The 14482-nt window shown below is 40.2% G+C and overlaps 1 protein-coding gene across 1 annotated transcript in view; it reads right to left on the bottom strand.

The window, feature by feature from the left end:
* Positions 1–854: 854 nt before the first annotated feature.
* Positions 855–14482, bottom strand: part of LOC142309906 (cobalamin binding intrinsic factor-like) — a 205493-nt gene continuing 191865 nt past the window's right edge. Inside the window, 3 exon segments of the mRNA XM_075347368.1 lie at positions 855–1115; positions 1346–1464; positions 7326–7467. Coding sequence (XP_075203483.1) covers positions 1054–1115; positions 1346–1464; positions 7326–7467 — 323 coding nt within the window. The 3' untranslated portion in view covers positions 855–1053.

Genomic DNA, 14482 nt, shown 5'->3' with positions numbered 1-14482 from the left:
CATATAATGTGCCTGTCTTTTGTTCTTATATTTTATTTGAACCCATGTACCTGCAATGTGTTGTGATACATCTTGAGCCAGTGGATCCATCATGGGTTAACTCTGAGGATTTCAGCAGGAACCTGCACCTGTTTGTTTGGAGGACTTTTTCATGTATGGGTATAAAGAGGACTCAGTTCACATAATAAAGCCACTTGACGAAGGCTACACTCCAGTAGCCGAAACGCGTCGCTGTTGTGTCAATATCCATGGAGGATCATGTCTTAACTGTTCATATGTTTATATGATCGTTTTTATTGGAAACCAAGCAGAATAAAGCACCTGGAAATTTACTGACGTATTTCTCCTTCTTGCGCTGGGCAGAACTTTTCCCTCTTCATCATATAATTATGGTGCAGATTACAAGTATATTTCTACCCCATCTTGCAGAACTGATATGTATTCTGCCACGTGTTACTCAAAGGTATTACTCATAGGTAAGAGCGAAGGATATATTATTACACAGTCTCAATAAGCTCACAAATAAATATGTATAGCCACTCAGTATCAGACTGGGTTGGCAAGGGTCCTTTGATAACATTGACTCTGGTGGCCCACTGTTCAGATACATGTAAATATTACACTACAATCTTTCCCAAATGTACCTGTGCTTCTATATAATAATAAGCTAGGTAGTGTTTTGAATAAATTATGAGATGCTGCTTTCAGCATTTGTACACAGTGAATTAAATTATATTGGTACAAATACTGCTCATACTGGGTGGTAAAGGGCCTACTCCTCCGTAGGAGCCCACCAGGAATTTACCTGTTCCATAGTGGGCCAGTCCATAACTGTATACTAACATTATAGACACTTATAATAGTCCATATATTTTACTTACAACCTTATATTTATTACAACATGAATATACACTGGTTATACTGCTAAAAGCTTCATCCATTTAGGATATTATATGTCCTCTGCAGGGCACTCTTGTCTTTAGCCAAAATCAAATCAAGCGTGCATTGAGAAAAATATAAATTGTAATTGAGGTAAATAGGAAAAGAATATATTCAGTATTTGCTAAAGATTGCCAGAATGTGCTCCTTGTCGCTTGGCTTGTATGAGCTGACACCTGCAAAAAAAACACCAAATTACACCATGTTCCAATATACAATGCACTATCTGTAACAAATATATTGGCCCAGCATGGTAACACTTGCAACAGGCTGGGGCCACAAAACCTGATTCTTAGTAAAATTCAGGTGTAGCAAAAGTTGTGAGATAGATATAGATAGATAGATAGATAGATAGATAGATAGATAGATAGATAGATAGATATTCAACCATATTCATATTACTAACCTTCACTTAATGGGGTGACATCACTGAAAAACTGCCAGTATGTCTTGTCATTTGTGCTTCCTACAAGATGGTTAATTGATATCACAAAAGCTCCCCAATTATAAGTCTCTGTCTGAAAACTGGAGAAGTAAAAAATTTTTAGTTTTAAATATCAAACCATAATCCCAACAGTATTACTATTTTGTTCTGATTGGAAAGAAAACCAGCTCTCCAAGCGTCCTAGAAATAATTTACTAATCACAATATCAATACTCTAATGTATATCTAAAAAAACTATCTTAGGCCCGTTTCACACGTCAGTGACAAACACTGACGTTTTTCACTGCCGTGTAAAACACGCACATGTCCCTGCGTGTGCCATGAATCACGGCACACGTGGGTTGTCTAAGTGCAATCCGGGCTCCATTCTCCGTGGTCCGTGATTGCACTTAGAGATTAACTCACCTGTGCGCGCTCCCGCTCTCCATGGTGCTGATCGCTCCCGCGGTGCAGCATCCGGCCGACGCTGACCCCCGCAGCAGCTGCTCCCGGGTCGGCTGTGTCGTGCATCATGAATATGCGCGACAGTAATGAGCCGGCTCAAAAGCAGCAGGGAGGACGGACTGCAGAGGAGATCGCTGGAGCCGGGTGAGTAAAAATGATTTTTATTTTAAAAGCACGTTTTTTTCTGGCACGTGTCTCACGGATCACACCACTGTGTGGTCCGTGGGACATCAGTGATGCCAGAAAAGATGGAAATGTCCCCGTGCGGCAATCACGGACACGCCGGTACGCCGCACGGAGACACGGGCAGTGAAAAATCACTGATGTGTGAGCAGACCCATTCATTATAATGGGTCTGCGTATGTCAGTGATTCTGGTACGTTTAAAAAAAAAGCACAAACGTACCAGAATCACTGACGTGTGAAACAGGCCTTATAGACAGGGGCAGTATGATCGTGGTCATAGGGATTGCACATGCGACCGGGCCAGGGGTGCAGGGGGCTTGCAGGCCCCAGCCCCTGCTTCAGCTGGATGTGCATCCGAAGTTGCACATCTAGCTGAAATGCATCATGGTGCAGGGATCTGTCGGGTCCCTGAACTGCAATACATGCTGCCAGCCAAACAGAAGCCAGCAGCTTTCATATGTGTCCCAGTGAGTGAGGTTGGCACATGGCAATAACTCATGTGTTGCAATAGCACCGACACTGATGAAAATTGCCGACCACTGTGCGCTGGCTACATAGGAGAACGCTGCATGATGTAGAAACCAGGAATGGTGAGTACAATGCCGTTGTTTTTTGCATTAGACAGGACGGAGACATATTTCCCAGGATGGGAACAGATATACCAGGAGGGGGACAGTAGATACCAGGAAGGGGACAGTACGTACCAGGAGAAGTAAAGTATATACCAGGAGGAGCCTAATAGTGGGACATTATACACCAGGAGTGGGGCATTAGATACCAAAAGGGGGACAGTATATACCAGGATGACACCAGGAGGGGGACAGTAGACACCAGGTGGGGGACAGTATATACCAGGAGGGGCCCAGGATTGGGACATATATACCAGGATGGGGACATCTGTACCAGGATGATGTTATATATACATCAGTATGGGGGCAAGAATGGGGAACATATATACTAGGATGGTGACATTTTTACCAGGATGGGGTTATATATATACAAGTATGTGGGCAAGAATGGGGAACATATATACTAGGATGGGGACATTTTTACCAGGATGGGGTTATATATATATATATATATATATATATATATATATATACACAAGTATGTGGGCAAGAATGGGGAACATATATACTAAGATGGGTGACATATATGTCAGGATGGGGTACATACTTACCAGAATGGGGGGCATATACTATATACCAGGATGGGGGCCATATTTACAAGGAAGGAGCCCAGGATGAGGGACATTAGAGCAGGGTGGGGGACAACTCGTATGTCTTTATAGGATTTAGAATGCTAAATGTATACCTACATATACATACATCTGACCAACAAAAGGGGGGGCCCAGGTTACAAATTTGTACCAGCGCCCATCGAACTCTGCTTGTAGATATAGATAATAATGACAGTCATTGTTGACTGAACACCATCAGAGTTGAGCGAGTACCTAACTATTCGTACTTGCTATACACATAATGAGTACTACAAAGGGGGGGGGGGCAGCAGTGCCTGAGAATGGTATGCAAAAAATACATTTTTTGTGGACATTCACAATTATTCCAACTGTACAATAATGCAAATTGAGATTTTTAGCAAATGATTGATCAATTTGAGCCGCCCCTGACATCGTCAAGGCAAATCTCTAATTAGTTAGCCGTATGACACATTGACAATATAAATATAGGTAGGAACCCCACATGGAGATTTGCCTTGACGTTGGCAGGGGCGGCTCAAATTATTGATCAATCATTTGCTAAAAATCTCAATTTGCATTATAGTACAGTTGGAATAATTGTGAATTTACACTAAAAAATATTCTTTTGTATGCCATTCTCAGGCAGTGCTGGCTCCCCCCCTCTCTCTGCCATAACGAGTACTGTCTAGTACTCGCGTATGTGTTCCTAATAATGGCAAGTGGCAATGGGCGGACTCGCAGATAACTGGGAGCGGCAGGTCCTGTTATCTGGATTTTAAAATCCGATTGCAAACCGGATTCTGGTCCCCATATAAGTCTATGGGGACCAGAATCTGGCAATTAAAAATGGTGGTATAAAGGATAGGGTGATAAGAGAAAGTGCGCTGAACTTACCGAGGCTCTGCAGCAGCTGTAACTTCTTCCAGGCCACTCATTCACTTCCAGGGCAGCGCATTAACCTTCACTGCATATGTACTGATTTCCCCAACCCACCGGCGTCTGTGATTGGTTGCAGTCAGATGCCACCCCCACCCTCAGTGTAAGCGTGTCAGCTGACTGCTCCAATCACAGACGCTTTGCGCGTCTATCGTGGTATAAAAATAAATAAATAGTCGTAGGGTCCCCCCATATTGTGATACCCAGTTCAGATAAAGCATATAGCTATAGCCATACACTTATCTTGGCAGTGTATCAAAATCAGAGGAACCACACCTGGCTTTTTTCCTGTGGTTGTGCACTTTATCTAATGTTGCACTTTAAAGTGATATTACCCACATAAATACAAATTTTTGTAATTTTGCAATTTTTGCAGCAGTACTATAAGATAGTAAAGCTTTGCTATTGAATATAACATATTTATGTATTTTCTGTATATTTGTATCTAATAAGAACATTGCCTTGTATCATTATAATACTGTTTATCCTTAGACAATAAGTGAAATGGAGTTTAGGTGGCTCAAGTCAGGGTCAATCAGTGTGCTGGATAAACAGCCTTAAACACTTTTGTATTCATTATGTAAGGTTTATAGTATCAAGAGTGGATAGCATAAAGGAGTTTTCTCAACATCATAAATGTACTTGTAAAACCAGGCAACTTTGTAATTTACTTCTTATTGTAAATCCTTTCTGTTCTGAAGAACGAAGGTATTAGTTGTTTTTTTTATTTAGATTACCAAGTTCTCCTAGGCAAGAAGCAGAGTGCTTACAAGTTATTTCCTAAAGAGCTTGTAAGTGCTACTCTCAAACTAGCTGGATTGCTGTATCCAGTCAGCTTCAATGTCATTGTGCGCCTCCAATGCTGTCATGTGTCTGAACTATCAATCAATCAGGAGCACACTGCTCCTCGGCAAGCGGGAGGTGGGAGGCAGGGAAACATTCTACTCCTGAAGATACATAATGTGAACAACTCTTTAAATAATGCTTTTCACATGATGTTTTACATTATTTTTTTCCATTGTTGCTTTATACAAGTTTTTTTTTTATAAAGTTAGAGATAATGAGGATCCACATATATTTAACAACAACAAGTTGTTAGTCAAGTCCAGGTTTTCGAAAAGATGACAGACCATTAAATCCTTAAATTAAACATAACTGCAATATCTGTAAAAATGTGTTTGAGAAGGGAAAATCCAAATATATTTCATGTACTATTAACCTTCAGTTAGCTGCTCCTAAATACCAGTCCATGGGAACCCAAGCACTTTGCTATGGCACGTGTTATCAACGCCACGTCCCGCAATGCACTGAAAGAGAAGGGAGTACCCAAGCTAAAAAACTATTGAACTAGACAGCTACCTACTATCAATCCTTTGGAAATATGCTGAAAAAAAACTTGCTTTGGGGTCCAATGGATATTCCAAAAATATTAAGCTTTGATATTTATGAGTCTTTTGGGTTGATTGAGAACATAGTTGTTGATCAATAATTAAAAAAATCCTCTAAAATACAACTTGCCCAATAATTCTTCACATGGTGTATCTGGAGCAAACCCCTTAGATTTAATGAAAAACATCTTTGTGGAACAAGTCTTTACCAAGACAAGCCAAAGATCAAGGTTGAGAGAGAGGAACAAGCATGTCCTATTGATGAATTCTCTGACTGGGATGTTAACAGTCTATAACTGGTTCTCTCAAAAAGGTTTAATAACTCTTAAAAATCAGACTCAAATAGTGATAGAAAGTGACTATGTAACACTGCGTCCCCGTGCTCCTTGCTCTCATACAGGGACATGCTATTACTCACCGCCGCCGTGGCGGGGTCCCTCCACGCTGCCTGGCATTTCTGTCCCTCCTCCATGTGGTTTCTCCTCCGCTTCCTCCCAGAGTCTGGGCGTGCATCACAGCATCTCTGGGAGTGCTCCTAGGGAGTTCACGCTCTGCTGTCCTTCTCTTAAAGGGCCATCACACCATTCCCAAGAAGTGTGTCCCAGCCTATTGCTGAAAGGCACTGGGTATTTAGGGCATATCTGGGTATATCTCCCACTAGGGGAGTGGCCTACTCAACACCATAGTTCCTGTTAGTCACTTCACTCTGTCTAGTCAGTTGTCAGATCACCTGTCCTGTCCTGTACCATCTGGTCCCATCTTGTCCCATTCCGTATCTGGTTCCCAGGCCATTCAGCCTGTTGGCTCCTGGGTCCAGCCAGTCCTGTCCATACCTGGTTCCCAGCCCGTTCAGCCTGTTGGCTCCTGGGTCCAGCCTGTCCTGTCCGTACCTGGTTTCCAGCCCATCTTGCCTGTTGGCACTTGGGTTCAGCCTGTCCAGCCCGTACCTGGTTACCAGCGCATCCTGCCTGTTGGTATCTGGTTCCAGTCCTGTCCTGCCCATAGCTGGACTATGCCTGCTCTGTTTGTACTATAGACTCGGCCTTCCCATTCTGCCTGTACTTAGACTCTGCCTGTTGGTCCTGCCCTGCTGTGCTTGACACTGCCTGTCCTTCCTGCCTTCAGCCACCCTGGTGGTCCCCATCTATACTTGAGACTCTGTTCTGCATGCTTCTGTGGCTGCCCCTGTCCTGGAGGTCAGCTGCCACAGTCCCAGTCTTTTACCCGACGTTTGGGTAGACCCGGGGTTCCCCTGTAGTCCAGTGGGTCCACTTTCAGCTCGCAGCAAGTACCATCACCCAGCGGTGAGCATGACTGACTAGCTGTCAAAATGACACTATAAAGGTTGCAAGGGACTCTGGTGATTAAAAGCATGATGATGGCAAATTTAAAAGTTTTTGATTTTTTTAGAGTCTGATGCCACATATAACCTTCATAAAATGCTTGTCAGTTAATAGAGCAATCTACATTAGTGGTTGAGATGGTCTCTGTGGGTTTACATTTTCAATCAGACAATAATAAGGGGCTCTATGTATCTTACAGTCTAGAAAGACATGGGTTAAACAGTAGTCAGACTTCTTTTTAGAAACCATTGTGCTGGTTTCACCACAAATGATGTAATAAGATTTCAGCCCACCACAGACCCTCTCAAGCTGCTTTTCTGAACGGGTCCAAGGTCCATCTGTCCCTTAGCTCAGCTACATTTCTATTTTAGAACCGCTGGGAACTCCACATCTGGTCAGTTCACAAAGACCACTTCATCAACCTTCACCTCTGCTATATCTCACCTGAAGTTTTCAGGATCAAGTGCTTGTGCCTGCTGCATGACCTCAAGAAGAGTGGATCCTTTCTTCACAGACACAATAGTGGAATATTTAAAGTTCTCTCCATAAAGGTCATTCATAATGGTGAGTTCCACTGAAATATGAGCTTTATAAAATTAAAAGAGAAAAAAAAAACATTAATGAAAGGTGACTCAAGAAAAGGGAAACAAAAACTATGAAGCTTGATTGCTTAGAGCCAGGTAAGGGTTTTCTGTCTCACCTGTGTCTTTCTGTGCCCCTATATCTCTGACACACAGGAGGCATGCCAAGCAGAGAAGGTAAGCCAACATGTTTCCTCAAAGGTTCTGCAATATCTGTCCTTGAGCTAACTTCTAACATATATATACAGCATCGGTTTAGCCAATCACATGTTACTTCTCCTTAACCCTTTAGCTTCTAGAGGTGTCAGTTAAATTTATATCTGTAGTGGAATAGGCTTTAAAGCAAACCTGTCATCGGGATTTTAAAACCTTAACACTAGAAGTCCCAGAAATTTCGAGCTCCCTGCTGAAGTCCCGAAGGAGGGTCAAATGACCCTTAGTACAAACTGAATAGAACTAACTAGAAACTAAATGGCTAAACTCAATGGGAAACAACAACCTCCTGTGGTGCGATGGTAATGGCCTTAATTACAGAACAAAAGACGGTGATTATAGGATGTTAGCTAAAATCCTTCAGGTCATTCGACCCGTCTCTGGGTTCCAAAGGTAGAACTGTTAAATGACCCCTCTCTGGGACTTCTAGTGTTAACTAATGGCATGAGAGCAAGAAGCCTTTAGTCCTTAACCTTCGTCAGGCTGCATAATTTTACAATGTTAACAGCGACCCCTTATCTCGGAAGGGGGTGGAGATATTTTATTGAAATTTGGCCAATATATTCAGGACCAAAACTGCAGAGATTTTACGAAATTTCAGCCCTCTACGGCTTTTGGAAAAAAAAAAGTATTGCAATATTAAAACAGAAGAGTTACAATTGTACCTATTCAGCCGGACAAAGGTTAAATCCATACATCCAATCTTGTAGAATTTTATTTTGACATCTTAGAGGAATCCAATGTTGACATTTTAGTCGCATGTGTAGCAGCAGGCGCTTCAACTTCAATTTTACAGCTTCTCCCCCTTTTCTCCTTTTCCCCGCCTGCTACTGGCCTCTGATGGACAGGTCACTGTCTCAGTAACCTCCATAGCCTGGTATTTTGCGTATACAATGTCATATCCCTGGGGTTGTTTTCGCAAAGTATTAAAAGCAATACGTTTTTGATAATGTTGCGAAAGTTGGACTATTGATGTGCCCATGCACTGCCACCTCTGAGGAGACATCCTTAGGACAAAGACAGCGCCTAAACAAAGTTTTGGGCTGGGTAGGCAGGTAACAGATAAGATTGACCTATTTATCGGAGCCTTGAGATCGGTGAATGGTGGGGAAATGGAAGAAAGGCAGGAGAGCTGGAAATGCAGTTCGCACCCACTTTACCTGCAGCTAAAACTTCATGCTGGATTTTTCTAAGATGACAAAATTCTACACGCAAGGTATGGATTTCATATGGATTAAAGGCACCTTACTCACATGCTATCAGTTAATGCTGCAATATTCTGATGACAGGTCTGCTTTAAATTTAATCTCTAATTCCCACAATACATAAAAGACGCTAAAAATAGTCAAAAATTATTGGATGCAATGATAGCTACAGATTGGTCTGGAGACCACAATGGGGAACACCATGAAGAGGTCTTCACATGGAAATATGAAAGTGTCTCAACAGCTGTTTTTCAACATGACAAAACCAGGCTATATGTTGCTCATGCTACTGTTATCAGTCTATTTCCTAAATGTGTTATAATGGCCTGCAGCATCACCAGACTTATCTCACTTCGAGCACATCTAGGACGTCATTGGTTTGCATTTGCAAATGAAGCGGCCATCAGCAGATCTTGATGATTTATGTGGTCAAGTACATTCAGAGTGGCAGAACATTCCTCAGACAACCATTAATATCTTTAATGAGTAAGTACATGTCTTTCTTTGCATGATACCCATACTCGATACTGAATAAATTGAGAAGTTTTGCTTCCATTTTTTCAGCTTTGCATATAATTGACATTGTCATGCCTTTATAGAAACACATACAGTATAAACCAAAAGTTTGGACACACCTTCTCACTCAAAGAGTTTTCTTTATTTTCATGACTCTGAAAATTGTAGAATTATCAAAGAGAAAAGTCGGGCACTGCAGCCTAGGTTGCCAGGCAGAGGAGCCGTACTCACAGTTCTGGAGCAATCAGCTGTTTTCTGGGCGTCATAAGTTCCTGGGCTGATGGTGCCTGACCGAGTGGTGCCTGACCGAGTGGACAACAGCCTGTTTCGCGCTGTGAGTAGCGCTTTGACAAGTCCTGAGGAGGACTTGTCAAAGCGCTACTCACAGCGCAAAACAGGCTGTCGTCCGCTCCCCGTCCCTGCACTCCGTCCTCCCCCCACTGTTCCTGAGCTTGTCTGCGATATCAGAATAAAGTTTTTTAGCCACTTACCTTGTGAGCTGCCGCCTTCTTTTTCTGGATTACTGGAACTCTGAAAATTGTAGATTCACATTGAAGGCATCAAAACTATGAATTAACACATATGGAATGAAATACTTAACAAAAAAGTGTGAAACAACTGAAAATATGTCTTATATTCTAGGTTCTTCAAAGTAGCCACCTTTTGCTTTGATTACTGCTTTGCACACTCTTGGCATTCTGTTGATGAGCTTCAAGAGGTAGTTACCGGAAATGGTCTTCCAACAGTCTTGAAGGAGTTCCCAGAGATGCTTAGCACTTGTTGGCCCTTTTACCTTCACTCTGCGGTCCAGCACACCCCAAACCATCTCAATTGGGTTTAGGTCTGGTGACTGTGGTGGCCAGGTCATCTGGCGTAGCACCCGATCACTCTCCTTCGTCAAATAGACCTTACACAGCCTGGAGGTGTGTTTGGTGTCATTGTCGTGTTGAAAAATAGTATATAAAGAATAAGGCTGCACATCAAACTTAGACAATGGTATAATGCCTCAAGCATATGGAAAAATACTGGAATATACAATGAAAAATGCTACTTGCTAATTTGAACATGTGAATAATTAATTGCATACCTGCCATGAATATTAGGAAAAAGGAGATATTTAGCAATCGCATTGATCAATGTAACTGAGCCCCAAGACCTCGTCAAGGTATATCTCTATATTGGGGTCCCTAGCTCTGTGACCCTAACTGTGTGTCATCTCATTGCAATTAAAAACTGCTATGGGTGGAGAGGGGTAACTAAGGACTTTCTTATATAGGAGATGGAAAAAACATGGCCGAAAGGGGCGGAGCTGTGTTCACATTCAGATAAAAACTACATATAACTGAATAGAATAACTGAAGTGAGCACTAATATATATATATATATATATATATATATATATACATATATGAGTGCAGCAAGCCAAAAAATACATACTATATAAAGAATAAGACTGCACATCAAACTTAGACAATGGTATAATAGTAGCATTTTTCAATGTATATTCCAGTATTTTTCCATATGCTTGAGGCATTATACCATTGTCTAAGTTTGATGTGCAGCCTTATTCTTTATATAGTATGTATTTTTTGGCTTGCACTCATATATATATATATATATATATATATTAGTGCTCACTTCAGTTATCCTATTCAGTTATATGTAGTTTTTTTCTGAATGTGAACACAGCTCCGCCCCTTTCGGCCATGTTTTTTCCATCTCCTATATAAGAAAGTCCTTAGTTACCCCTCTCCACCCATAGCAGTTTTTAATTGCAATGAGATGACACACAGTTAGGGTCACAGAGCTAGGGACCCCAATATAGAGATATACCTTGACGAGGTCTTGGGGCTCAGTTACATTGATCAATGCGATTGCTAAATATCTCCTTTTTCCTAATATTCATGGCAGGTATGCAATTCATTATTCACATGTTCAAATTAGCAAGTAGCATTTTTCATTGTATATTCCAGTATTTTTCCATATGCTTGAGGCATTATACCATTGTCTAAGTTTGATGTGCAGCCTTATTCTTTATATAGTATGTATTTTTTGGCTTGCACTCATATATATATATATATATATATATATATATATTAGTGCTCACTTCAGTTATCCTATTCAGTTATATGTAGTTTTTTTCTGAATGTGAACACAGCTCCACCCCTTTCGGCCATGTTTTTTCCATCTCCTATATAAGAAAGTCCTTAGTTACCCCTCTCCACCCATAGCAGTTTTTAATTGCAATGAGATGACACACAGTTAGGGTCACAGAGCTAGGGACCCCAATATAGAGATATACCTTGACGAGGTCTTGGGGCTCAGTTACATTGATCAATGCGATTGCTAAATATCTCCTTTTTCCTAATATTCATGGCAGGTATGCAATTCATTATTCACATGTTCAAATTAGCAAGTAGCATTTTTCATTGTATATTCCAGTATTTTTCCATATGCTTTAGGCATTATACCATTGTCTAAGTTTGATGTGCAGCCTTATTCTTTATATAGTATGTATTTTTTGGCTTGCACTCATATATATATATATATATATTAGTGCTCACTTCAGTTATCCTATTCAGTTATATGTAGTTTTTTTCTGAATGTGAACACAGCTCCGCCCCTTTCGGCCATGTTTTTTCCATCTCCTATATAAGAAAGTCCTTAGTTACCCCTCTCCACCCATAGCAGTTTTTAATTGCAATGAGATGACACACAGTTAGAGTCACAGAGCTAGGGACCCCAATATAGAGATATACCTTGACGAGGTCTTGGGGCTCAGTTACATTGATCAATGCGATTGCTAAATATCTCCTTTTAACTAATATTCATGGCAGGTATGCAATTCATTATTCACATGTTCAAATTAGCAAGTAGCATTTTTTCATTGTATATTCCAGTATTTTTCTATATGCTTGAGGCATTATACCATTGTCTAAGTTTGATGTGCAGCCTTATTCTTTATATAGTATGTATTTTTTGGCTTGCACTCATATATATATATATATATATATATTAGTGCTCACTTCAGTTATCCTATTCAGTTATATGTAGTTTTTTTCTGAATGTGAACACAGCTCCGTCCCTTTCAGCCATGTTTTTTCCATCTCCTATATAAGAAAGTCCTTAGTTACCCCTCTCCACCCATAGCAGTTTTTAATTGCAATGAGATGACACACAGTTAGGGTCACAGAGCTAGGGACCCCAATATAGAGATATACCTTGACGAGGTCTTGGGGCTCAGTTACATTGATCAATGCGATTGCTAAATATCTCCTTTTTCCTAATATTCATGGCAGGTATGCAATTCATTATTCACATGTTCAAATTAGCAAGTAGCATTTTTCATTGTATATTCCAGTATTTTTCCATATGCTTTAGGCATTATACCATTGTCTAAGTTTGATGTGCAGCCTTATTCTTTATATAGTATGTATTTTTTGGCTTGCACTCATATATATATATATATATATATATATTAGTGCTCACTTCAGTTATCCTATTCAGTTATATGTAGTTTTTTTCTGAATGTGAACACAGCTCCGCCCCTTTCGGCCATGTTTTTTCCATCTCCTATATAAGAAAGTCCTTAGTTACCCCTCTCCACCCATAGCAGTTTTTAATTGCAATGAGATGACACACAGTTAGAGTCACAGAGCTAGGGACCCCAATATAGAGATATACCTTGACGAGGTCTTGGAGCTCAGTTACATTGATCAATGCGATTGCTAAATATCTCCTTTTAACTAATATTCATGGCAGGTATGCAATTCATTATTCACATGTTCAAATTAGCAAGTAGCATTTTTCATTGTATATTCCAGTATTTTTCCATATGCTTGAGGCATTATACCATTGTCTAAGTTTGATGTGCAGCCTTATTCTTTATATAGTATGTATTTTTTGGCTTGCACTCATATATATATATATATATATTAGTGCTCACTTCAGTTATCCTATTCAGTTATATGTAGTTTTTTCTGAATGTGAACACAGCTCCGCCCCTTTCGGCCATGTTTTTTCCATCTCCTATATAAGAAAGTCCTTAGTTACCCGTCTCCACCCATAGCAGTTTTTAATTGCAATGAGATGACACACAGTTAGGGTCACAGAGCTAGGGACCCCAATATAGAGATATACCTTGACGAGGTCTTGGGGCTCAGTTACATTGATCAATGCGATTGCTAAATATCTCCTTTTTCCTAATATTCATGGCAGGTATGCAATTCATTATGCACATGTTCAAATTAGCAAATAGCATTTTTCATTGTATATTCCAGTATTTTTCCATATGCTTTAGGCATTATACCATTGTCTAAGTTTGATGTGCAGCCTTATTCTTTATATAGTATGTATTTTTTGGCTTGCACTCATATATATATATATATATATATATATATATATATATATATATATATATTAGTGCTCACTTCAGTTATCCTATTCAGTTCTATGTAGTTTTTTTCTGAATGTGAACACAGCTCCGCCCCTTTCAGCCATGTTTTTTCCATCTCCTATATAAGTCCTTAGTTACCCCTCTCCACCCATAGCAGTTTTTAATTGCAATGAGATGACACACAGTTAGGGTCACAGAGCTAGGGACCCCAATATAGAGATATACCTTGACGAGGTCTTGGGGCTCAGTTACATTGATCAATGCAATTGCTAAATATCTCCTTTTTCCTAATATTCATGGCAGGTATGCAATTCATTATTCACATGTTCAAATTAGCAAGTAGCATTTTTCATTGTATATTCCAGTATTTTTCCATATGCTTGAGGCATTATACCATTGTCTAAGTTTGATGTGCAGCCTTATTCTTTATATAGTATGTATTTTTTGGCTTGCACTCATATATATATATATATATATATATATATATATATATATATATATATATATATTAGTGCTCACTTCAGTTATCCTATTCAGTTATATGTAGTTTTTTTCTGAATGTGAACACAGCTCCGCCCCTTTCGGCCATGTTTTTTCCATCTCCTATATAAGAAAGTCCTTAGTTACCCCTCTCCACCCACAGCAGTTTTTAATTGCAATGAGATGACACACAGTTAGGGTCACAGAGCT

Source organism: Anomaloglossus baeobatrachus, chromosome 5 (assembly GCF_048569485.1).
Source record: "Anomaloglossus baeobatrachus isolate aAnoBae1 chromosome 5, aAnoBae1.hap1, whole genome shotgun sequence".
In the NCBI taxonomy this organism is placed as follows: Eukaryota; Metazoa; Chordata; class Amphibia; order Anura; family Aromobatidae; genus Anomaloglossus; species Anomaloglossus baeobatrachus.
The sequence above is the reverse complement of the archived record's forward strand: the minus strand, read 5'-3'. Positions and strand labels throughout refer to the sequence as shown.